The sequence below is a fragment of the Conger conger genome, chromosome 15, assembly GCF_963514075.1.
Source record: "Conger conger chromosome 15, fConCon1.1, whole genome shotgun sequence".
Classification (NCBI taxonomy): Eukaryota; Metazoa; Chordata; class Actinopteri; order Anguilliformes; family Congridae; genus Conger; species Conger conger.
In genome coordinates this window covers 32,423,681-32,450,270 of record NC_083774.1, presented here as the reverse complement: position 1 = coordinate 32,450,270, position 26,590 = coordinate 32,423,681, and the positions used below count along the sequence as shown (strand labels likewise).

Below are 26,590 nucleotides of genomic sequence, written 5' to 3'. Positions count from 1 at the left end.
AGATGAACAGTCAGTGTTGCTCAATGCATTCAATGCATTTTTCACTCCAAATCAAGTGCCGGAATTATTCGTTCTCAAACCTAAAAAATATATTAAAAATCAAAGCCGTCTGAATTTCAAAACATGTAGCATGTTGTCTATGAAGACAGAAATGCTCTGACACAGATCAAGTAATCCTTTACATCATTGGAATTAGCAAAACACTTTCATCACACAATGTAAAATTGACTTTACGTAGCCAGAATAGTCCTGAAAAATGATGAAATTAAAGAAAACTGCCAGTATTCAAAGATTTTCTTTTAATGCCTTGTCCTGGTGTTAGGTAGCGTGGCCGAGCGGTCCAAGGCGCTGGATTTAGGCTCCAGTCTCTTCGGAGGCGAGGGTTCGAATCCCTCCGCTGCCATTTTAACTACGAACGTGCATACTTGGGAGCTCCACGCGAAAAGCTCCTTCTAAGTGAATCAACAAAAATTTCACACGGTCAGGATGCCATCTTGTTCTTCAGTCTTCAGACAATGGCAACACCCATAAAAGCTACCCACATTTGAACAAGATTCAGTAACTGTTAGGATTCAATGTTTTTCTTGTTGTGTTGTTAGCGAGGTTTAGGTTGCGTGGCCGAGCGGTCCAAGGCGCTGGATTAAGGCTCCAATCTCTTCGGAGGCGAGGGTTCGAATCCCTCCGCTGCCCTTTTCAGCAAAAAAGCTGCAAAACGTGCTTAATGGTCAGCTTCATGCTACACCCTCGTTCTCACGGTATTACCACAGATCTCACATTGAGAGAATGCCAGCATGTTTTTCAGTGCAGAGACAATACCAACAATTTTTGTGGCTAATTTCAACAGTTGTTGGCATAGACAGGCTAAACACTGGTTGTTCTAATTGGTTCACAAAATAATGAAATTTTCTCGCCATAAAGAAGGGTAACATTTAAATGAAAACCTCCTCTTGTCGATTTGTTTGTCTGACTAGTTGAACTGACTTACATACTGTTATTTGAAGAAGGTGAGGACATGAAATCCTGACACAAAATGGTTTCTTTTGGACGCACATTTACACAAGTAAATGGACCAGAAATACAAAGAGCTGTGAATGGTCCAGAATGTTTGAAGAGATGAACAGTCAGTGTTGCTCAATGCATTCAATGCATTTTTCACTCCAAATCAAGTGCCGGAATTATTCGTTCTCAAACCTAAAAAATATATAAAAAATCAAAGCCATCTAAATTTCAAAACATGTAGCATGTTGTCTATGAAGACAGAAATGCTCTGACACAGATGAAGTAATCCTTTACATCATTGGAATTAGCAAAACACTTTCATCACACAATGTAAAATTGACTTTACGTAGCCAGAATAGCCCTGAAAAATGATGAAATTAATGAAAACTGCCAGTATTCAAAGATTTTATTTTAATGCATTTTCGCAGTTTTCGGTAGCAGGCCGAGCGGTCCAAGGCGCTGGATTAAGGCTCCAGTCTCTTTGGAGGTGAGGTTTCAAATCCCTCTGCTGCAATTTTAACTACAAACGTGCATACTTGGGAGCTCCATGCGAAAAGCTGCTTCTCAGTGAATTAACAAAGATTTTACACTGTCAGGATGCCATCTTGTTCTTCAGTGTTCAGACGACGGCAATACCCATAAAAACGACCCGCAGTTGAATAAGATTCAGTAACAGTTCTTTTCAAGAACAAGAACATGTTTTTCTTGTTGCCAGGTTTTTGTGCTTTGGGTGTTGTGGCCGAGCAGTCCAAGGCGCTGGATTAAGGCTCCAGTCTCTTCTGAGGAAAGGGTTCGAATCCCTCCACTGCCATGTTCTGCAAAAAATCTGCAAAACGTGCTTAATGGGCAGCTTCATGCTACACGCTGCTTCTCACGGTATTAACACAGACATGCAAACTTTGTTAGTTGTTGAGGTGAAAAATGAAAGTAGTTATATAAATGCCTCAATATGCACAGCATTGTTTTGTCTTATGACTAATATGGCACAGACCTCAGCAGTGTGTGGGTGTGTGTGTGTGTGAGTGAGTATGTACAGTATGTTTCTAGATTGAAATGGGTGTGTCTGTACCAGTGTACCAGTAAGCAGTATAATGTCACATGTTTTCAAAGAAATGGCAGTATTGATTCTCATGACAGATTAATTGGCCGATTTTGTTTCTGTTGGCACATTTTGTGTGTGCGTGTGTGTGTGTGTGTGTGTTACCTCTGTATGCAAGTCTGTCGGTCACTGGGGTATATGTGTGCTTGGCAGGGGGTGAGCTGAACGATATGGAACTATATTTTGTTTCAATCAATTGCAGCGTATTCGAGTATGGGCAAATTATTCAAAAAATGGCACAGGATTTGTTTTTGGCTACTTTTTTGTTGACCTGCCATTTATTATGATTATTACGATTATGTATTTGTTCTTTCCCCTTATTCCCCTTCTCTTCCAATGAAATCAGTATTTATGTAACATCATTTGCTTAAATAATAATTTTGTTTTGTACAGATATTAGTTTCGTTAGCCAAAAGATGTAGTAAGGTAAGATAACTCCTTCCTTAGGCAATTATTAGCAAATCTAGAACATGTTTTTTCTTTTATATGTTCATTGTTTGTTTATGTTTTTTAGTCTAGATCAAAGTACAACACAGTAGCACTATGCCTTTGTTCCTAAACTTTACTTCATGGAAAATATGAGGAATCAGCTCCCCTGCTAAAAGGACCAAAGTTTTGAACTACATAAATTGCAATCAGATATCTGTTTAATACAAGAAACTCATCTCACTGAGGCAGAATCTCGGAAACTTAAGGCCGGATGGATTGGCCAGACCTTCGACACAACCTACAACTCCAAAAAACATGGCACCTCCATCCTGCCTTGTAAGAACATACCATATTCCCATTATTCAACTATAGCTGATCCCGAAGGATGATTCATCATCATAAATAGCTAAACTGACCAAGACCATATTATTATCGCTCACATCTATGGTCCTAACACTGACTCTCCCGCTTTCTTCCACTCCCTATTCTCTGAGCGGTCTAATTTTCCTTGGATAGTTGGCAAGTTGGAAATATTGTTCTCCTTCAGTTGCCATAAACACTTTTACCCAACATCCAACCAGCTGCCTGCCATTCATTTTATTTCCTGCTTGATATTATTCATTTGAATGTAAAGTTTGTCAGGATTAGAAGATATTAAATTATGTAATTCATTCTCTGTCATGACCTGGCTCACTGGCCGTGACAAAGAGGGAGGCGCACACTGACGTATTTAAAAAACAAGGTCAAATTTATTTGAAATAACCAGTTAACAGAAATATGTAGTGTGAAAGTCAATTGCATCAGCAGTGTGAGTGAGTGGATGTGTGAAAAGTTTGCTGAAGCAATGTCTGATGCAAACACAAAAAGAACCAACAGGTATGTGGGCAGAGAGTACCCTCCTTCAGACAAGAGTCAGGCACATTTTAACATCTGGCCACAGGTGCTCCCAGTGGCACAAACGACCTGGTACTCCGCCCACTAGGCACCTGTGAAGTAACGCCAGAATAAGTACCACAGAGCAGTAACATATCCCTAATTTTATTGTTTACTGTCAAGCTTGACAAAAAACATTTATGGAGTTACAACAACAGCCATTAAAAACAATGTACTTAAAACAAATTGCATATACCATATTGTTCAGAGTGAACAGTTGGGGGACAAAGCCAAATACGTTAATTGTAATGTGAGATAACTATTAAGTAGAATGATGGCAGAATTAATTTCCTATCCATAGTGAAATGGAGCTGGAGATCAAATCTAATGACACAACAAACATGTTTATGGTGGGGAAGAAATGGGATGAAGGTTCTGGGGGGTTTTTTGGGAACAGAGGGTTTCCAGAAACAGAATTGGGGGGGTGTAGTGGAGAAGGTGTGTGCCAGGTTGTCTTCATGGAAATGGTTGCTGCCTCAGCTGTCCTATAGGGGAAGAGTTATTGGTTGCCAATAACTTGGTGGCCTCAACCTTATGGCACAAATTAATTGTTTTGCAACCACCGAGGTGTCTGATCCAGGAGGTGCAGAAGCTCCTGGTGGATTTCTTCAGGTAAAGATATTTAATCAGAAATGTAAGTGTTTGTTTTGGCAATTCAGACCCTGTGCAAGACCTGTTTTCTCCACATGAAATATATTTTTACAGTCATTTCACAGGGCAGAGACTCTGTTCTGTGTATGCATTGATGGAGAGCTGTAATTAAAACTTGATGAAAGAGTTCAGTGGAGGCTTACTTTTAACAGATGGAGCATTGTGTTTTTGTCATAAAGCGGACACCAACCATATCGCAACACAAATTTAGCAGGTAAAATAACTTTTTGCAACAAATATATTCACTGGGATGTTATCAGACAAAGTTTTTCCTGCCTCAAATATATGCATACATACACTCACTGAGCACTTTATTAGGTAGACCTTTGCACCAGCTTGTTAATGCAAATATTTTATCAGCTAATCATGTGGCAGCATCTAAAGGTATAAAAACATGCAGACATGGTCAAGCGGTTCAGCTGTTTATCAGACCAAATGTTAGAATGGGGAAGAAAGCCTCTCAATATATTAGTTGGAGGGGCAATGGATCAGCGTTCACGTCGCGCCCTCCGTCAGTACTCAGGCATAGCTGGGGAAGCAAATGATCCAACCAGCAGACTAAATTCCAAGAGAAGATGCCTTAGAGCTAACTCCAAGAATCCTAGTCACATTTCTCAACCTGAAAGCAGAAAAAACAACAAACAGCCTCAAGAGCACCTAGCAGTGGGACCTGCCCTCCGAATACTCCAACTCAATGTTGAAGGCCTGTCTGCTGCCAAGCGTAACCTCATCCAAGTCCTTGCCTTTCAACATTCTGCTGATGTCATCTGCCTTCAAGAAACCCACATCGGCACTGAAGAAGCGGGCCGCTACTCCATCGGAGGCTTTGACCTGTTGTGTTATACACCTCACAGCAAACATGGACGTGCAACCTACGTGCGCTCCGACATTGCTGATGCAAACCACCTGAATACAATTACCTTCTCTGACTCAATAAGCATTGCAGGTTTTCACATCACCAACGTCTATAAGCCACCCAGCACCAACTGAGACCAACAAGTCCTACCCTTCCTCCCTCACCCTGCCATCTATGTGGGCAACTTTAACAGCCATCACCCTGACTAGGGCTACTCAGCAGTGGATAGCGATGGGGAGGCATTGGCAGAATGGGCATCCAGAAATTACCTTGCCCTGATGTATGACCCCAAACAACAAGGAACCTTCCACTCAGCCAGGTGGAAGAAGGACTACTCCCCTGATTTGTGCTGGGTAAGCTCTGAAAACGGAACCCCATACCCTGTACAGACTCTCATCCTTGATGACTTTCCACACAGTCAACATCGGCCATCACTCATTCACATTGGCCTACAACTCCCCATCATAAACAGCCCCAGGAAGATGTGATGGAATTTCCGGAAAGCCAACTGGGCGAGATATAGCGAAGCTCTGGAACAAAGTGTTGTCACCATCCCCCTCCAAAACATCACTGTAGATGAAGCATACAATCGCTTCTGTGGTGCCGTCTACAAAGCTGGTCTTATGGCAATCCCCAGAGGCTACCGCCCCCTTTATGTCCCTTGTTTGGATGAGGAAAGCGCTGCCCTCCTGCATGCCTATGAAACAACAGGGGACCCCGAGCTAGCAGACCACCTTATAGAATCACTAAACACAGCACGGCGCAAGAAATGGGAGGAGACCGTCTCAGAGATGAATTTCGCCCACTCCAGCAGGAAATGCTGGAGTCTCATCCGCCGGCTTGGAGCTGCACAGAAACCCCCAACCCAGAGCCAACCCTCTGTCACCCCCAACCAAGTCGCGACTCACCTACTGTCTGTTGCAAAGGCAGCCCAAGACAAAGACAGCAGAAGAGCAATCTTAACTGAACTGAAGGCAGAAGGCAAACATCCCAGCGAGGAACAAAACCCCGAGCCTTTCATGGTCAACGAACTGGAGAAAGCCCTGCAGGGACTGAAATGTGGTAAGGCAGCAGGTTATGACAACATATCTCCAGAATTCATGAAACACCTTGGCCCCAAAGCTCTTACCTGGCTGGCCAAATTCTACACCCGGATTGTACATACGAACACAATCCCTAAGAAGTGGCAGACAGCAAAAGTAATCGCTATACCAAAACCTGGCAAAGACCATAAACTGCCAGCAAGCTACCGCCCAATCTCTCTGCTCTGTGTCCCCTCTGAAATCTTGGAACGCCTAATACTACAGCGTATATCCACAGAAGTAGAGTCAAAACTTCATGTCGATCAGGCCGGTTTCCGCAAAGGATGCAGTACAAGTACTGGCCCTAACCACCTACATTGAAAACGACCTGGAGAGCAAGCTCAAAACAGGGACTGTGTTCCTCGATCTCACAGCAGCCTACGATACGGTCTGGCATAAAGGCCTCCTGCTGAAACTCAGGAAAATGCTCCCTGCCTGGGCAACAGCCACCATCCAAACTCTGCTCAACAATAGGAGGTTCAGAGTACACTTGGGACAGAAAGTAAGCTCATGGAAAACACAGATAAATGGGCTTCCTCAAGGCTCAGTTCTCTCTCTGACCCTGTTCAATGTATACACAAACGACCTGCCCATCACCAGATCCCGCAAGTTCATCTATGCTGATGACATCTGTCTGGCAACCCAAGCGTCTGACCTGGCCTCTTTGGAGCAGGTGCTCAATGAGGACCTTGAAAAACTGGACCAGTACTGCAAAGTCCAGCAAAAACAGTTTCCAGTGTCTTCCATCTTCGAAACGCAGATGCCACCAAACAGCTGGACATCAGATTGGGTGGACACCAGCTCAGACACTCCCTCAACCCAACATACCTGGGAGTGACCCTGGACAGGACACTGTCATTCAAAGAACACCTTAAAGGAACAGCAGCAAAGGTGAAATCTAGAAACCACCTCCTCTGCAAACTTGCAGGTGCAAAATGGGGTGCAGCAGCTCCCACACTGCGCACCTCAGCTCTGGCCCTGTCATATTCTGCAGCAGAATACTGCGCCCCTGTCTGGTCCAGGTCACCCCACACACACCAAGTAGACACCCAACTAAACAACACTATGCAAAACATTACTGGGACTATCTGGTCAACACCGGTTACCTGGCTCCCTGTCTTATCTAATATACTTCCCCCCAATATCTGACGAACTGAACTCACATATAGGATGCTCCAAAAGGTCAAAGATTCCCCCCACTTACCAATCCATGCCGACATCTACAACCCACCACCCGCACGTCTCCGATCTAGACGTCCAATTTGGAAGGACCCTCCACCCACTGACTTTGATGCCATGTCTGCTTGGGCAACAGAATGGGAATCCAAAGACATCCCAAACAAACATCTAGTGTCAGACCCGACCCAACCAGTCCCTGGCACCAACCTCCCTAGGAGACAGTGGTCCACCATAAACAGATTCAGGACTGGTCAGGGTCCCTGCTTGGCCAGCCTTCACAGATGGGGAAGAAGCCCGAGCCCACTGTGTGCCTGCAGAGAGGAGCAAACTATGGAGCATATTACTGAAGCCTGCCCTCTCCAAAGACTAAAAGGAGGTCTAATCTCCCTCCACAATTTAGATCAAGAGGCTACTGCTTGGCTTGAGAAATTTGCATTCGCTAAATAAAATAAATATATCAGTTGTACAGGTTGTGAATATACAATTTTTTTACCTAGAAAAGTCTAACCTTGTGTTATAGGACTATTCAACACTGGGGTCATTATTTACCAGCCTAATTAGAAGTGAAAGTGAAAAGCATTAAGAATTGCATTGGTATTAATTAATGCCATTTTTGTGCAGTGAATTTGCATTTCTCTGCCTTGACAAACAGCTGATTTCCCAGCAGGCATTGCAAGACTTGGCGGACATGCTGTACATGTTCTTCTAGTGAAGCGAGAATATCAGAATGCCATCCAGGTGTACAAAGACAAACCTGGAAATCATGTCCCTCAGCACATGATTAATCAGATTTTGAAATACAGCTGGAGTGTTAGTGACCCTGACCGGCATCACCAAATACTTGGAGTGGTCGCTATTGGCATTAAAGGCCATCTTCCACTGGTCCCCCTCTCTTATACGCACCTGATGGTAGGCATTGCGTAAATCCAACTTGCGGTTGTGGAGGGAGGAGAAGGCAGAAGAGATCAGCGAAATGGGATAGCAGTTCTTAATAGTGATATTGTTTAAACCTTGGTAGTCAATACAAGGGTGCAATGACTTGTCTGTCTTTTCAGAGAAAAAGGAAGGTGAGGAGGACGGATAGATACGACCAGCAGCCAGGGACTGATGTATTTGTCCATATCTTGGGTTTCAGGTGCCAGAAAGCAGGTCCATGGCGTAGTCATAAGAGCGATGCGGAGACAGGGAGCAGGCAAGGGACTGCTGAAAACTTGGCTTCGGTCATAAATACAAACAGATGACTAAAAGTACATAAATGTCCAATCCGAATTAAAAAGTCAGAGCAGAGACGAGAGAGGGATGGCAGGAACACTAATGGGTGGCACTGTCAGGCAAGGGGACAGGCTTGGTGCAACAGCTGAATCAGCGGTGGCAGGAGGGACATGCACAGCTGGTCTTGGGCAGGAGCTCCGGGCCAGGAAGGGGTGCTCAGGAAAAGTTGGGCTAGAGCTCTACTCAGATGCCCAGAGTGGGGAGAAGAGGAAAGTAACATCATTAAGGGGATCAGACAGTAATTGGTCAATCACAGCAGGAGAGAGGTGCCTGCCTACAATAAGGAAAACCCCGGCAGAATAAGGCTATAGCAGCATAGCTAATGGAAACTGAGGCAGTGGCCAACACAGCCATGAGGGCAGGCTTGATACAGTCACCACCATACCATGACTGGTTCATCTTAACACAGCACTCGGATTGATGGAGACAGAATGTTTACTTCACTGGGATTGATGGAGGCAGAATGTTTACATCACTCGGATTGATGGAGGCAGAATGTTTACATCACTCGGATTGATGGAGGCAGAACGGAAACACCTCGCTTACTGGCGGGTGTTTCCTTTTACCGGCCAGTTACTGATGCGATACCCCAGCTCGGCATAGTAGAGGCTGAGTTGTTCCATAATCCACCTCTCTCTCTCGTGAGGAAATCTGGTATCGGTTATCAACATGGGTTCTGGATTGGGATTCTCTACCAGAGGCTGATTGCTAGAACTTGGGGTGAAAGCGGGTCTTGAGTAGTTGGGCTCACGTGCCTGACTCACGGCTCATCTCTCCCTCGATGGCGTAATCCCAAAGTGGTGGTCTTGGCGGATCCAGAAAAATTTGGGGAGTGGCAGCTGGTACTGCAGTGGCATGGTCAAAGACCCTCTTCATGCCTTCTGAGAAAAGGGCTAAACTGTGGCACTCGGGGCATCCGACTCTAAGACCACCTTGCCCCACTCCTGTGCTCTCCCAGCCAGCAGGGTGATCACATAGGCATGGCTTCAGTTCGAAGATCAGGGAGCAAGAACAAGGTTCTTCAGTGTAGCGCTCTGGAGGAGGGAGACATGGTTTTGGATGAACACGGGCAGCCTCTGGAACAGTGACCACAGGAGGATGAGTGGCTTGGGCATTCTCAAGAAAATCGGAGAGGTTGGTCATCTGGATATGCAGGCTCTCCACACATTGGTTTAGGGTCTCTGTCCTTGGAGTCGGAGAGCCTCTTGAGTTGGAGTCGGGTTTACTGGTTCCATGACCAGATTGTTATGTCACGCTTCAGTCAGAACAGGCAGTCCAGAAATCCAGAAATCAGAGATGTGGACTCGAGTCATTGTGACTCGGACTCGGACACCTTTTTGACGACTTGCAACTTGACTTGACAGAAAATAATTTACTTGAGACTCGACTTGGACTTTTTTTACATTATTGGCATTTGGCAGACGCTCTTATCCAGAGCGACGTACAACAAAGTGCATACCCATACCCAGGGATAAGTTCGCTGAAAGACCCTAGAGGTAAGTACAATTTCAACTGCTACCTGTACAACAAAGATAAGGACAAGGGCCTTTTTTTTTTTTTTTTTTTTTTTTTTTAACAAACAAACAAACAGAGCAAAAGTCACCAAAGTTAACTATCCAAACACTGCTTACCTAGCCAACTAAAATACCGATACACAAAGCAAGTCACAGAGACAACAATTAAGGTTCACAGGGAGGTAGGGAGGGATGGGGAGAGGTGCTGTTTGAAGAGGTGTGTCTTCAGCTTGCGCTTGAAGGTGGGGAGAGATTCTATAGTTCTGACCTCAACGGGGAGTTCGTTCCACCACCGTGGAGCCAGAACAGACAGTAGTCGTGAGCGTGAGGTGGAGGTTCTGAGAGGGGGAGGTGCCAAGCGGCCTGTGGAGGCTGAACGAAGAGGTCTGGCAGGGGTGTAGGGTCTGATGATTTTTTGCAGATAAGCTGGGGAAGACCCTTTAACTGCTTGGAAGGCTAGCACCAATGTTTTGAATTTGATGCGAGCCATGACAGGCAGCCAGTGGAGGGAAGTAAGCAGGGGGGTGACATGTGAGTATTTGGGAAGGTTGAAGACCAGGCGAGCTGCTGCATTCTGGATGAGTTGGAGGGGTCTGATGGCGGACGCTGGGAGGCCAGCCAAGAGGGAATTGCAGTAGTCCAGGCGGGACAGAACCATCGCTTGGACCAGGAGCTGGGTCGAGTAGGGGGTGAGAAAGGGGCGGATTCTCCGTATGTTGTATAGGAAGAACCTGCAAGACCGGGTCACCGCCGCAATGTTCTCGGAAAGGGACAGTCTGCTGTCCATCACCACGCCGAGGTTCCTTGCACTGGGTGACGGCGTGAGTGTGGTATCCCCGAGGGAAATGGAGAGATCCAGATGGGGAGAGGTATTAGCAGGGATGAATATCATTTCAGTTTTACCTGGGTTGAGCTTTAGATGGTGGTTGTCCATCCAGCTCTGGATGTCCCTCAGGCAAGCAGAGATACGGGCTGAAACCCGCGTATCAGACGGCGGGAACGAGACGAAGAGTTGGGTATCATCCGCATAGCAGTGGTAGGATAGCCCATGTGCAGTGATCACAGGGCCAAGGGAGCGAGTGTAGAGAGAAAAAAGAAGCGGGCCAAGGACTGAGCCCTGGGGAACTCCTGTGGCGAGGGGCCGAGGTGTCGATACCGAACCAGCCCAGGCAACCTGGAAGGAGCGACCAGAGAGGTAGGACTCAATCCAGTCCAGGGCTGTGCCACAGATGCCCGTTGCGGACAGGGCAGACAGGAGGATGGAGTGATCCACAGTGTCGAAGGCAGCAGAGAGATCTAGAAGAATGAGGACAGAGGAGAGGGAGGCTGCTCGTGCGGCATGAAGTGACTCACTGACGGAGAGGAGCGCAGTCTCTGTCGAGTGGCCCGATCTGAAGCCAGACTGATGGGGGTCTAGCAGGTTGTTGTTAGAAAAGAAGGAAGAAAGTTGAGTAGAAGCGGCTCGTTCTATAGTTTTAGAAAGGAAAGGAAGAAGAGATACCGGGCGGTAGTTCTGGATGATGGAGGGATCCAGGGTAGGCTTTTTTAGCAGCGGAGTGATGTGGGCCCTCTTGGAGGATGCCGGAAAACAGCCGGAAGACAGGGAGGAGTTGACAAGGGAGGTGACAAATGGGAGAATGTCAGGTGTGATAGTTTGGAGAAGAGAAGAGGGGATAGGGTCAAGGGCACAGGTTGTAGGGCGGTGGCAGAGCAGGAGTTGAGAAACATCAGAGTCTGTAAGGGGGGAGAAAGTGGAAAAGGAAGGGATGGGCCTAGAGGGGGGGAAGGGCACAGCGGTGGTTGTAAAGGATCTGCGGATGACTGCGACCTTCTCATTGAAGAAATCAGCAAAGTCATCAGCAGCGAAGGAGGACTGAGGAGGAGGAGGCGGTGCGTTGAGGAGAGAGGAGAAAATGGAGAAAAGTTTCCGGGGGTTAGAAGCAGAGTTCTGAATTTGCGTTTGATAGTATTTTGCTTTGGCGGCAGTGACATCGGAAGAGAATGCCGCCAGGAGAGACTGGTAAGTCATGAGGTCGGAAGCGTCTCTGGATTTCCCCCACTTCCTCTCCGCTGCGCGGAGGCTGGCCCTGGAGGTACGGAGGGTGTCAGATATCCAAGGACTGGGAGGGGATGTGCGAGGTGGCTTTGAGACAGGGGGACAGAGAGAGTCAAAGGCGGAGGAGAGAGATGAAAGGAGGGTGGTAGATGCAGAGTCAGCGGGGAGTTTGGAGAAGGATTCGAGAGGGGGGAGTGAGGCGGTGACGGTGCTGGCAAAGGAAGAGGGTGAGAGGGAGCGGAGGTTACGGCGGGCTGAGGAAGTGTGGGTGGGAGGAGGGGGAGGAGGATGGGGAGGAAGAGGGAGGGAGAATGAGATGAAGTGGTGATCAGATGTATGCAGAGGGGTAACCGTGAAATCGGAGCATGAGCAGTTCCTTACAAAGACAAGGTCTAGGACATTGCCCGCCTTGTGGGTTGGAGGAGAGTGTTGCAGGGAGAGGCCGAAGGAGTGGATTAGCGGTAGGAAGGCAGCAGACTGGGAGGCTTCTAGGTGGACTTGGAAGTTAAAGACTTGAGACTTGATGTGACTTGAGACATGATGACTCGAATGACTTGTTTGTGTTCGTTTTGTTTTCAGTTTAAATATTATTCAAATGTTCAAGTTGTCAAGGTTTCCTGGTATGCGAGCGCGTACACTGGGAATGGCATGGTCATGATTGGATGACTGCCCTGTCATGTGAATGTGATCTGATCATGGCTACCGCGACTGTGCCAAGAGTCATCACTTTTGGATTTAAAAATTTCAAATGTGATGGAAAAAAACGAACTGCTGAATGCAAGACCTGCTCAACAACGATTTCTGACAGCCAGAGTACAACATCAAACTTTGTTCGTCATTTGAGGACTCATTTGGATCGGTAAGTGTGAGGGGTGGCTCATGTTAGCTAACGTTAGCCAGATAAAATGAAATAACCAGTGCTTAGTTTGTAAATCAGGAGGTCCCGATACAAAAAGAGGCTGCTGTTCCGTCGCGTCAGGGGGAGAAAAAAAAAGTCCTGGAACGCCGCCAAGAGTTACCAACTATCCCGTATTAGCCGGGACATCCCATACATTGGGCTAAATTAGTTTGTATTGACTGCTACTCTACTCTGCTCACTGATCGGAATCCTTGTTGCTTCAAAAAGTTACCGGTTATTTTAGTCTGAACACTGTGGGTATGCTCAGTGAGCATTACTTCTTCTTCGTGTGTCCTTCTGTTGCCGCCACAGCACCCGACCGTGATGCTGCCCCCACACAATTGCACCCCCAATACTCTCCATTACCAGCTCCCAAAACAGACCACAGACACCAAATGCACATTAAATAACACATTTAATAAACATAACTTGTACTAAACGTTTGTCAGAAGCCGTTTCTACTTACCCCCTGCCCCGCGCTTTGAAAGCGCTGTAGGACACGGTGTCGTGGAGGAGGAACGGCTGATTAATTTAGTGGCTGTAATGCGACTATCAAAACCTACTATAAGCCACTGAGAGGGCGAGTACAGGGAGATCTGTCCGACACGAGTCCAAGGAACGAGCATGAGTCCGTAGCTGCAGTTAAAGAGTGTTTATTGATACTACGACAAAACATTGCTCTGCATAGATGGTATTGCATTTGGACTTAGATGTTAGTGTTAGCGTTTAGTGGTCAACAGAAATATCGGCACCCTGACTCACCCTCTCTCAGTTGCAAACAACAAACAGACTGATTCCTAAATAGGCGCAGGTGATATTAATTAGTAGGGAGGGCAAAGTGGAGCTTTAGAATGTAGACCGCTGTGTGTGCACGTGAGCTCGCCAATAGATTTCTCACAGAAAACGTAATTTGTCCACTTTTTTACTTTACAGTAGAGGTGATCAAACTTACAATAACTAAGTGCAAGTGTGTTCTAAGCCTTTACTGGTCCCTGTACGATGTTAGCATGATGTAGCTAGCATACGCGAATAACACAAAGCCATACAATTTGCTTTTTAACGGCACTTGGTCATTCGAACGATATAAATAAAAGCATTCGATTAAGTTCGACGGCACCGGAATTTTCTGTCGTACCGTCCATAAATGGCAAAAGTCCCACCATAGGATTTATTTAAATCTTTAAAAGTTATACATTTTCTGAATCGTCATTAATTCATCTTGTTTCTATCAGTGATTCGGCGTGATCGGACAGTTCTGTAGCTATGTAAATGACGTCAGAAGGATACAGCACTGTTATTTGCTACCTAAACTTTGACGCACGCTCGAGAGCGTTAACATGATTGAAGTCTGACATGTCTATTGTCAAAATCCATTTAAACTATGAAAAAGTAACCAGGGACTTTGGACTTATAAGGCTGGACATACCGAGTACCCAGCAAAAATATTGACCTGGCTACAGTCACACTTTTGACAGTTCGAACTGCCACCAACTGCCATGTATGAGCGCATGAAGTAAACCAGCAAAAGCTATTGTTGTGTCACCATTTTTGAGCTCCATATACGTAAATAATGGAATGGCAGTGAAATCTGCCTGTTTTTCGGTGCCGTCGGGGTCCAGCATTTAACATTGATGGAATGCTGGTAAAATGAGCGCTTAAAAGCCACAAAAACAGTCATTTTGTCACACCTAAGCAGAATTACTGTCCACCACACGTTAATTTAAGGTTAAACTGAGATAATAGTGACTCGACTTGGGACTTGACTTGCCGTAACCAAGGACTCGACTTGACTTGACTTGACATAACCTGTGACTTGACTTGACTTGACTTGCCCAAGAAAAAAATACTTGGGACTTGCTTGAGACTTGGACCAAATGACTTGAGACTTACTTGTGACTTGGATAAGAGGGACTTGGTCACATCTCTGCCAGAAATACAAACAGAAAGTAAAATCAAGGTCCATACACAGTGGGTAAAAAGCAGACAGAAGGTTAATCCAGTAATCAGAGGTCAGAGTAAACGAAACAGGTCAGAACACAGGCAAATAAACACTGCCGAGAATGGCAGGAGCACATTACAATTAGGCAAATAACTGAACAAATGGGCAGACCTAAATACACAGACAACGAGGTGAAATGATTTACAGGTGTACAAACAGGAATCGAGTAACAAGGCTCAGGTGAAACGAATAACACAAAATGCGAAACACTAAGTAAACAGTTGGAGCAGAAGAGACTTGGAATCAGGTAAAATGAACAAATCTTTAGAGGTTTTTATTAAGACACTAAGTCACAGGTGTCAAACTCCAGTCCGGGAGGGCCTTAGTGTCTGCTGGTTTTTGGGGTGTTCTGAGTTCATTCATGTCATTGATTGGTTAAAGTATCCACACGCCTTAATTTACCTTAATTGGCATCCGCACGCCTTAATTGGCCTTGCAGCTGGCCAGTTGATTGGCAGCTGATTGAAAGGAAACCATAAAAACAGGAAGACACTGCGGCCCCCTGGGAATTCAGTTTGACACCCCTGCACTAAGTCTAGAGCTTATGTAATATTGTGCATTATCTGCAGGAATGAACACTCAAGAAGCACATTCTTTCCAGTTACTTTCTCTCCATAAATATACATTCATTCTAAAAATACATTTTAAAATTTCGACAATCAAATACTTGTCGAAATAAATAAAATAAAAAGCGTGCGTGGTATGCTGACTCAGAGGGGACCTCTTCATTGTATATATATCAATGGAAGTGAAACACACATACACACGCAGCATAAATATATTGGTATTTATACCAATCAAGTTGTCAAGACCGATCTGTGTGTGTCTGCTCTGAAGCTAAGATGGAAATGCTGTTTCAGTTCTGCCTCCACTGGCCGTGTTTTATCCTTTGATTTCTAGACTGACGGAAGAGCCACATCGGGGTGGAAACCTGCTATGACACAACTCAACTCCATCAAAAGACATAAAATATACCCATAATCCCATACAGCGAGCCTAACAGCAATCCAGTAATTCTGCAAACAGCACCAAACGCAGCAAAATTATTTCCTGAAAAATAACTTTCTGCAAGTTTCCTGCAGGTTAACATCACAGGTTGATTTTTAGATTCGTATTTTCCATCTTTTATCTGATTACACCAAATCCTGCAGACTGCTTTATTAAAAAAAACAAAAAAAAAACATGCATGCATTTCTCACTCCTGGTGAGAAACAATAATTTAAATGTCATTCTTTTTCTGTGGATTTGAGTGATATCTCGGAAATGTCAGTCTAGGCCTCCCCACGGACACAACAAAATTGCAGTAGTTTCAATACATTTTCCTTTCAAGTTAAACCACTGAATAAGCAACAACACATCACTTTAGTGCATAATCATTTTTTATCTGCACAATCGCTGTTTTTTATCTCCACAATTGCATATAAATCATTTGGACTCTGCAGTTATGAACTGTTTGTGTGAGGTCATTTGTCATTGTTTAGTCTCTTTGAAACACCATGCCTTTCTCTAGTGATAGGATAATCTGGTGCAAGACATTAGATTTCGCATCTTGGAATTTGTTCAAAATTGCACACAGTTCCCGTGTAATCTATGTGACAAACTATGGGACTAGAGCTTCCACTGACAGACCAGGAGGGCGTACAGGGGTAATACCATCTTAGAAGTGGCTCTATACTATGGGACAAGAGCAGACAGACCAGGAGGGCGTGCAGGGGTAATACCATGTTAGAAGTGGCTCTATACTATGGGACTAGAGCAGACAGACCAGGAGGGCGTACAGGGGTAATACCACATTAGAAGTCGTTCTATTGTCACGCTGCCCTGCTCCATTTGATCATTTTCCCCTTTTGCCTTCCGGCAGGTTCATTAGTTATTTTGTACTGCTACACCCAATGTGACCCCTGTCGTGTATTAGGTTTTCACAGTCAGCTAAACTCTCCCTTGCATTATATCCTCCAAGGAACAGGCCAGTGTTGAAGATGGACAAGATTTAATGACAAAGAAGTATGAAACTGAAACATACAGAAAAATACACAGTATACAACACAAAATACCTTACTCAAGCTACGGGGCGGCCTGTAGCGTAGTGGTTAAGGTAAATGACTGGGAAGTGTAAGGTTGGGGGTTCTAATCCCGGTGTAGTCGCAATAAGATCCGCGCAGCTGTTGGGCCCCTGAGCAAGGCCCTTAACCCTGCATTACTCCAGGGGAGTATTGTCTCCTGCTTAGCCTAATGAACTGTATGTTGCTCTGGCTAAGAGTGTTTGCCAAATGCCAATAATGTAATGTAGTTACATTTGGCTAGGATAACTAATCCTCTATTTTGCAGGAAATGTAAGGTAAGTATGAACTATCATTCTCTCCGCAGGAATACCTAAATGTACCGTAAGTATATGATTGAACTAATAATCAGGTCAGTATCACATTGAACATTATATTTACACGAATCATTGTCTCAAGTATCAAAGTATAGCCTAAATGCCATCATTGCAATGTGCTGTAATGCAAGTTACCAAAGTTGTAACAAATATGATAAAATTATTCAAGATAAACATTCTAGCAATGATGGATAATAGTTTGCCTTACTGATATTGCCACTCAAAGGGATGGAAACTTAGTGATGGCTAACGATAGAGCATGAACATTGCTGCACTGAAGATACACAATTTTCTTTGTTGTCACTGGAACAGGAGGTTCTTCTTCTTCTGTTAGCTAAAAGGAGTTGAAACTGCAGTACTAAATTATGCCACTAGATTGAGGAGAGGCTCTTATAGAGAAGGAACTAGCCTTGAGTTTATCTGACTCCATTTAAGATATAATTTCGAAATTTGGGTTTGAAACATATGCAAACTCGGGAGTGATTACACTCGACTCGTACCTGCGCCACCATTACTCAATATATGCTCCCGGGATTAGCACTATTGCTGAAATCTCAGTTCAGTGGAGAACTCAGAGGCTGAGGGTCTAGCCAACACAATACATGCAAAACACTGCCATGATAGTTGCGAGCCCAGGTCAGCGTAGCATTAAATGGGCTCCTTAGAGCTAATTAGACAGGAACCAGCGTCGTAACACCCAGAGGGTTCCCTTCACACCAAATTACAAGAGCCATGCACCACCAATCCTTTTATGGGCCGAACTTGGCGGCCTCACAGCTTAGAACTACCACGAATGTACCAAGCCGCTGATCAGTCGGTCTTCAGCCACCATTTCCCCCTGAGTATTCAGTTGTAATTTAGGCTGAAAAAGGTACAAGATGAATTAGAGTCATGGAGATCACGCAAGTTACAAACAAAATAGTTTATTCGCAGACAGGTTGGTTAATAGCTTTAGAATTCCAATAGTCAATTACAGAATACACAAATTACGAATAGAGATAGAGTAAATCATCATACCTAGCCTGCGTTGGCTACACAGAAACACAGAGTATAGAATATGCAGAGTGTGGGAAGCCGAATACGATCTTCCTGATATTTACATATACATACAATATGCTGTGTGGGAAGTCGAATACGATCTTCTGTTGCTACACATACATGGAACGTGCTGTGCGGGAAGCCAGGTACGGTCTTCCCAGATTGGTCTGTCTCCCTTGCTTTTATGCCAAATCATATGTTTGGACCAGGCGGCAGTGCCATAAATCAACCTGGAGGGTTGGTTGAATCTGGACCCCCACCCTTGGGGGTTGTTAAGTAGGGAAAATGAGATGATTACTAAGAGAGGACATGCAGGTTTTCCCTTGAGTTATTAAACTCCATTTGGTATGAAATGTATCTCATCCGATTCCTTGATTTTACTGGATCACATCCATACCAAACAGATTATATTTAATCCAGGAGAGCAGTCACCGGTGTAATGACAGCAGTGCCCAAATGAGGGCACTGTGGCATTGTCTGGAGTCTTCCCCCTTGGAAGTGACCAGGTAAGGGGTCACAGGGAGGTCACCAATGTTCTGGACGATTCTTTTCCCATGACCCAACTGCCCTTGGACTACTCATACATCTTTCCCTTGTCTTTGCCTGAAACTCCCCAGAAGGTAGTCTAAACAGCATTGACCAGAAACCCCAGCTTTCAGGCTCCTCACAAATGGCAGCCCTTCCTGACCTTAACCACCACGCTACAGGCCACCCCATCATATCTATGAATGATGTAGTTGGGAGTCTTCATGATAACTGCATTATGCTGTAAATATGTATTTGTACCTTTCATGGTAATATACCTTTTGGATAAACCTGATTTGGGTGAATGAAAGGAAATTAGACACAACCCCAGATTTCTTGGTTTCTTCGCCTTATCTCTAAAATCTAGGCCTTAGTTCTTGACCCTAAAAACCTGTAATTTACTGCCAACCCCCACCAGGCAGTGGTCAGGGGGCTAAAACACATGGGTTCTACAGAGACAGCTTTTGCCCAGTTTCCCCTCGGCTCCTGAATGGTTATGATATCAAAGGTAGACTGTTACAAAAACTAGACCATTACACCAGTCGCACTGAACCAATCAGAATAACACCAAACATTACTATATTCTGACCTGGAATTATCATGAAACATCTTTATGCCATCTCCAGTATTCCTGGGCTCTAACCCTGAAGGAATGTGAGAGAAGGGGGGCTCCCCCACAGGTATGTGTGCCAAAAGGTGGGGGCTAACAATGTATGCTCCGGGAGGGGGAAGTCAGCAAGCTGACCAGCGCATGAGACCAAGAGTTAATTATGACTGGCTTACAAGTGTAATCAATATTCAATAAAACTTGTTCCTAATATGAATTTGTGTTTTGTTCCCTGAGATCTGGATCTCTTTTGGAATATCATAATTTTAGTTTTATTCATATTTACTGCCAGGGCCCATACTGTGTATGACAGTACTGTTGTAGCAGATCTTGAGTGAGGGACAGTAAGACCAGTGGCCGGTTGCATAAAACACCTTAGGTGTTTCCCTTATCTCTGACACTTAAGGGTTGATTTCCCATTAGCTAAGGGAATTACCTGAGGGTGTTGCATATAAACCCTTAGACATTTATCTTAGGTAAGGGAACTGCTTTGCTGCAATGTTTGAGGTTTTACTGTAACAAAATTTGACCATAGCCATAGATGCCTTATCTCATCGGTTATGATCACTTCCTGTTTGCTATACAATAAGATTAGGTTTTAACCCCTAACCTACGGTAGCCTAGCTATATTTTATTTTATTTTATGAAAATGGAAAATACGGAAAACAAAAAAAGGAAACCAAATTCAATGGATTAGGAGATGTGTATACTGTTAGAGGAAAAACATTTCAAAAAGTGAACTCAATCCAACTGTGACAGCGACCAAAAACATAAAACATGGGAGGAAATAACTGATTAGATTGACGCTAGAAATATAGCCGAGGGGTCACCTTCGGTCAAAAAATCTGTTACGGCAATCCGCAACTGGCCCCCGCACCCTAAGCGAGAATCATACCCCTAGACCAACGAGCCCACAGGCAGAGTGAAGGTGGAACTCCAGACAGTTACTGATTGAAGGAGCCCATAATTCATAGTCTCTTTGCTGAGCCTTATCATAGAAAAATGGCCACATCTGGTTGATAAATCAATTTCAGTTCAGCGCAATGGATTCATGTTCAGCATCAGCAATTCAGCTTTTTGTGGTCAATCGAAGTGTGCCTCAATCGTGTCATGAAAGAGTATGCAACAATGTCAACCTGCTGTTACTTTCAGAGGTGGTTTCATTCTGCAGTCAGAAATTCATGGACAGCACTGCACAAAATAAATCCAGTTCAACCACCTGCGGCCTACTATGCCCGGGCTGCAATGCACTGTAAAGACAGTCATTTTGAACAAACAGTCAATCAAAATCCTGTTTTCAACATACTCATGATAACCTCATAAACAAATGGAGTTTTCTTGGATTGCCTAAACAGTTGTAGGCATAGGTGGGCTAAAGACCGGCTGTAGCTCATTGGTTCAAAAAACAATGACATTTCTTTGGACATAAACAGGTTTAATATTGAAATAAAGAAAAGCATTCTTGCTTTTATTTGTTGCTCTGACTATTTGCTAGGACATACATATGATACATTTCAAAAGGAGAGGACATGTTACCTTGCCAGACAATGGTTTCTTCTGGAAGCACATTTACACAAGTGAATGGACCAGTAATGCAAAAAGGTGTGAATGGTCCAGAATGTTTGGGGCGATGAACAATTATAAGTCTTCAGTGCATTCAAGACATTTTTCACTCAAAATCAAGAGCTGCAATCATATGTTGTGAAGCTTTCAAAATGTACAAAATTCGAGCACGTCTACATTTCAAAGCATATATGCATGTACAGGTGATTCACATTGGCGGCGACATCGCACTTGCGGTCAGGCGTGTTCCCAGGAGCTCCGCACTATTTGCATTAGTTGCCTATTTTCTTTTCTTTTCAAGTATTATTGTGTTATTTAACTTTTGTTTGTTTTGTTTTTAGTTAGTGCCTCTGTGTGTCTGTTGAAGCTGAAAGTTCGGAAGGGCTGACGTTGCGGGAAAACAGCGGTGCATCGGTCGCTTAGTTAGCAAACAAACTAGCCTGTCGAGGCTCGTCTTTAGCCGAAGTACAGGTTAGTGTCGTTTAGCGGCGGGAGAAAGCTTAACATCTGGAATATAAACTGGAATATATTGCTAGACCGGTGTGGCTCGTTTTTCAGCCAGGATCCAGGAGGGCAACGTTGGTACAAACAACACCATGGGACCGAAGAAAACTCCAGCTACAACGGAGGATCTTGAGGAGTTAAAATTTACTCTCAACATGTTAACCGAGGAGGTTGCCACTGTTAACAAGCAACAGAAAACTATCATGAGCTTGGTGGCAGAAGTAAAAGCATTGCGACAGCAGAACACGGAGAGAGATAAAGTTATTTCCAGTTTGGAGAACCGCGTTGCGGACTTGGAACAGTACACACAAATTAATGACATCATTGTTTCGGGATTGGAGATCAAGCCGCGATCGTACGCAAAGGCCGTCTCCTCAACAACGAGCGGCGAGAATGCAAGCGACGAACGGGACCTGAACTCCGTGGAGAACCAGGTCACTACTTTCTTGGAATCAAAGGGAATTGTAATAGACAGAAAAAACATCGAGGCTTGTCACCCTCTCACCAGGAAAAACAAGAACGATAAACCAGCCGTTATAATGCGATTCGCAAACAGAAAATACAAGATGGAACTGCTCAAGCAGGGAAGAAGGCTAAAGGGAACAAAAGTGTACTTGAACGAACATTTGACCAAAAAGAATGGGGACATTGCCAGAAAGGCTCGATTCCTGAAAAAGCAGCAGAAAATACAATCAATGTGGACAACCAACTGCACAATCTTCATCAAATTAAACGGAACGCCAGAACAGGCAAAAGTGCTAGTCATCAGAGAGCTGCAGGACCTGGACAATTACGAATGAATCAAACAACAAAAGCTAATGGGAAAGACACATCATATATCAATGGATAGACTGTCAAAGCAATTTCACATCACATCAAGACAATTCAGGACAAAAGCTATTCATCTAAGGGTGAAATTATTGACCAACTAATAATCTTAGATGAACGTTTAAAAACATTTCAATATACTGAACACAAAGCACAGGACATTGAAAACGACATTGACCCTGAAAACAATTTCTTTAACAATATCAACAACAACTGCAGCTACTATTCAGAAGAACAGTTTAATACAAAGATTAAGTTGGATCACAGCTTTTCAATCATCCACTTTAACAGTAGAAGCCTGTCCGCCAATTTTAAAAGCATTAAAAGATACTTAGAGCAATTCAAGAAACCATTCAACATAATAGCAATATCAGAGACCTGGATTAACCCTGAGAAGGGTGTTGATGACTTACAATTGAATGGTTATGACTTGAACTATAAGAGCAGAAAGAATAAGACAAGAGGTGGTGTGGCATTATATGTGGATAATAGACTCAACTATGAAGTGGTGGAATGTATGACAGCAGTTGTTGATGATATAATAGAATGCATAACAGTAGAGATATGTATGGAAAAAAAGAAAAATGTATTAGTTAGTTGTATTTACAGAACACCTGGATCAAGTATTGACTTGTTTAGTGATTGGATGGAAAAAGTGTTTGCAATATCAAATCAAAAAATAATGTTCATTTGTGGTGATATGAATGTGGACCTTCTGAACCCAAATAAGCATAAGAATACAGAGGATTTCATCAACACAATATACGGTTTGGGTTTACATCCAAAGATCACAAGACCAAGCAGAATTACAGTACACAGTGCCACGTTGATTGATAATATACTGACAAATGTTCTGGAAGACAATATAGTGAGTGGGCTCCTAGTAAACGACATCAGTGACCACTTGCCAGTATTTGTAGTCTATGACTGCAATAATAGGAAGGACAAGGATGCCAATAAATTCATCTATAAACGTGATCGGAATGAGGAATCTATGACTCTACTTAGAAATGCATTATTAGAACAAAATTGGGAAATGGTTTACAATATAGAAGACATAGATAGAGCATATGAATCCTTTCTAAATGTATTCCAGTTATCATATGATAAATATTGTCCTATTAAAAAATACAACAGAAAACAAAAATACAAGGATAGTCCATGGCTAACTAAGGGATTGCAAAATGCTTGTAAAAAGAAAAATACATTATACAGACAATTCATAAAATATAGAAATATAGAGACTGAAAATAAATATAAAAAATATAAAAATAAGTTAACTAATATTATGAGAACATGTAAGAAAGATTATTATAATAAATTATTGGATTATAATAAGAGCAACATTAAAGGTTTATGGAGTGTATTGAATAGTATAATTAGAAATGGATTTAGAGGTTCTAGTTACCCATCACACTTTGTCGAAAATGATAAGACTTTAAAAAATATGGAGGATGTTGTTAATGGTTTTAATAAATTCTTTGTCAATGTGGGACCGGAATTATCAAACCAAATCAATTTAGAGTCAAGTGAAGGTTTTGATGGCTATAACTATGATAAAAATCCAAGTTCAATGTTTCTTAAAGCAGTAGAAGAAAAAGAAGTAGTGGACATTGTAAGCAATTTCAAGAACAAAAGGTCAACTGGCTGTAATGAAATGGATATGACAATAGTCAAGAAAGTCATTGACGGAATCTCAAAACCATTAACACACATCTGCAACTTGTCCTTCCACGCTGGCAAATTCCAAAGTGAAATGAAAGTAGCTAAAGTCATACCGTTATATAAAACTGGTGATAAACACAGCTTTACAAATTACAGGCCTGTCTCATTGCTTTCACAGTTTTCAAAAATTTTAGAAAAGGTATTCAGTGTAAGGCTAGACGCATTTATTGATAAACACGAGCTGTTGACTGAGAGCCAATATGGTTTCAGACAAAATAGAAGTACATCTTTAGCACTAATTGAATTATTGGAAGAGATCACTAATTGTATAGATACCAAAAAATATGCTATAGGAATATTTATTGACTTAAAAAAGGCCTTTGATACTATAAATCATGATATATTATTAGATAAATTGGAAAGGTATGGTATTAGAGGGGTAGCGCTGAACTGGATAAGAAGCTATTTGTTGGGCAGGCAGCAATTTGTAAAGTTGGGTGAGTGTAAGTCAACACTTATGGACATCAAGTGTGGGGTTCCTCAGGGTTCCATTTTAGGACCCAAACTGTTTATTATTTATATAAATGACATCTGCAAAGTTTCAGACATTCTTAAATTTGTTTTATTTGCTGACGATACTAATATTTTCTGTTCTGGGGACAATTTGCAGCAGCTTTTGAAGGTGATCACTTCAGAAATGAATAAACTAAAACGGTGGTTTGACAGGAACAAACTGTCATTAAATTTGAATAAAACAAAGATAATGTTTTTTGGTAATCGTAAAATTGAAACAGAGGCAACAGTAATGATAGATAATATAAAAATAGAAAGAGTATATCAAATTAAATTTCTAAAATTCTAGACCACAAAATCAGCTGGAAACACCATATTTCATATATAAGAGCTAAACTGGCAAGAAATGTTGCTATACTGGGGAAAACAAGACACATTATAAATCAAAGGGCTTTGTATATACTCTATTGTTCAATGATATTGCCATATCTAAGTTATTGTGTGGAGATTTGGGGTAACGCATATAAAAGTATCTTACAACCACTGGTCATACTGCAAAAGAGAGCAATAAGGATTGTGAGCAATGTTGGTTTCCAGGATCACACAAACTCTCTTTTTGTACAGCTAAATACATTGAAGTTTATGGATTTGGTCAGTTTCAAAACAGCTCAAATCATATTTAAAGCAAGAAATAATTTACTTCCGGGAAATATACAGAAGATGTTTTTTGAGAGAGAGGGGGGTTATAATTTAAGAGGGGATTTTAAGTTAAAGCAACTTCCTATACATACCACTATGAGAAGTCAGTGGATTACAATCGGTGGGGTCAACCTATGGAATGGTTTGGATTTGGAACTCCAAAAGAGCACTAATATTGTACAATTTAAGAGGTTGTATAAAAACATCATTCTCAATGGTTATAGTGTGGAGGAAAGAGGATTGTATTTAATTCATTATTATATCTTTTTTTGTGAACAATACAGCGATCAGAGAGTCTTTACTCTTGTAACATACACCAACGTGGATGCGGGTTATATGTATGTGTATGTAAATATGTATGTACAGTATATGTATGTATTGTGGCGACCCGCTGGTAGAGAGAGAGGGAGAGAGAGTAAAATGGGTGAAAATACGTCTTTATTTTCCCCACGTGCCTTCAGGGCACTTCACAAGTCCAGCACCGACACGTGCTTTCTTTTCATGCACAAAACCATAAAAGAAAAGAAACTAAAAAAATATAAGTGTCCAAAAAATTAGGAACTCCACTGTTGGGAAAACTTCTAAAAAAACCCGGTATTCAATTAGCCGTGTTCGTCCGCCTTGAATCCGCCGGTGGTTCGCTCTGTCCCGGCGGTGCCCTGGCCGCTGAAGCCGTCCTTCCTCGCCTAGTCGCCCGCCTTTGATGCCGTCTAGGCTCCGAGAGAGAGAGAGAGAGAGAGAGGTTAGCGAGCGCGTTGTTTTAATTGTCGGCTCACGTGAATCCGCGACTTTTGAGGGTTCGTCCGTGGGGGTTTCCTCCGCGTGCATGGGCTCTCTCGCCGTAAGTTAGCTCTGGCTCCGGATCTCTCCTCCTCCGTCATGAGCCCCGGGTTGCGTTTTTCGGCCCCTTTTGTAGACGCCGCCTCTCCTTTCCGCACTCGTGTCAGCTGTTCCTGCTTAATTCAAATTGTTCATTCACGTGCGGAATGCGGCCGCACGCGTCTCGCCCCGGGGGTTGCTGGCCATGGTGCTGATTCTCCTCCCGGTCTCTCTCCAAGGTGCCGTTCACTTAGATAGGACAGGGGAAAATATTCAGATTGAATCAGCATCCCCAACTCTTGGCGCCGGCGCACGGGCCGTTCCACCCCAGTGGTGTACCGATCCCTGGTCGGGCCACCACATTTCCTCCCCCTCAGCTCCCAGCCCTCGGCGGGAGCGTTACAATACAGGCCCTCATTCATCCTCGACAGTGCATCCGCGTTTCCCTGGAGCCTCCCCGCCCTGTGTTCCACCTTGAATTTAAA

At 43.4% G+C, this 26,590-nt stretch overlaps 1 protein-coding gene and 1 non-coding gene across 2 annotated transcripts in view; one reads left to right on the top strand and one right to left on the bottom strand.

Moving 5' to 3' along the window:
* LOC133111109 (uncharacterized) overlaps positions 1 to 26,590 on the bottom strand; it is a 63,873-nt gene that overhangs the window by 33,264 nt on the left and 4,019 nt on the right. The window contains exon 3 of the mRNA XM_061221264.1: positions 26,266 to 26,354. Within this exon, the coding sequence (XP_061077248.1) occupies positions 26,266 to 26,354 (89 nt within the window). The remainder of the gene's footprint in view (positions 1 to 26,265; positions 26,355 to 26,590) is intronic.
* trnal-uag (transfer RNA leucine (anticodon UAG)) lies at positions 322 to 403 on the top strand. The gene has a single exon. It is a non-coding gene; the product is annotated as a tRNA-Leu (tRNA).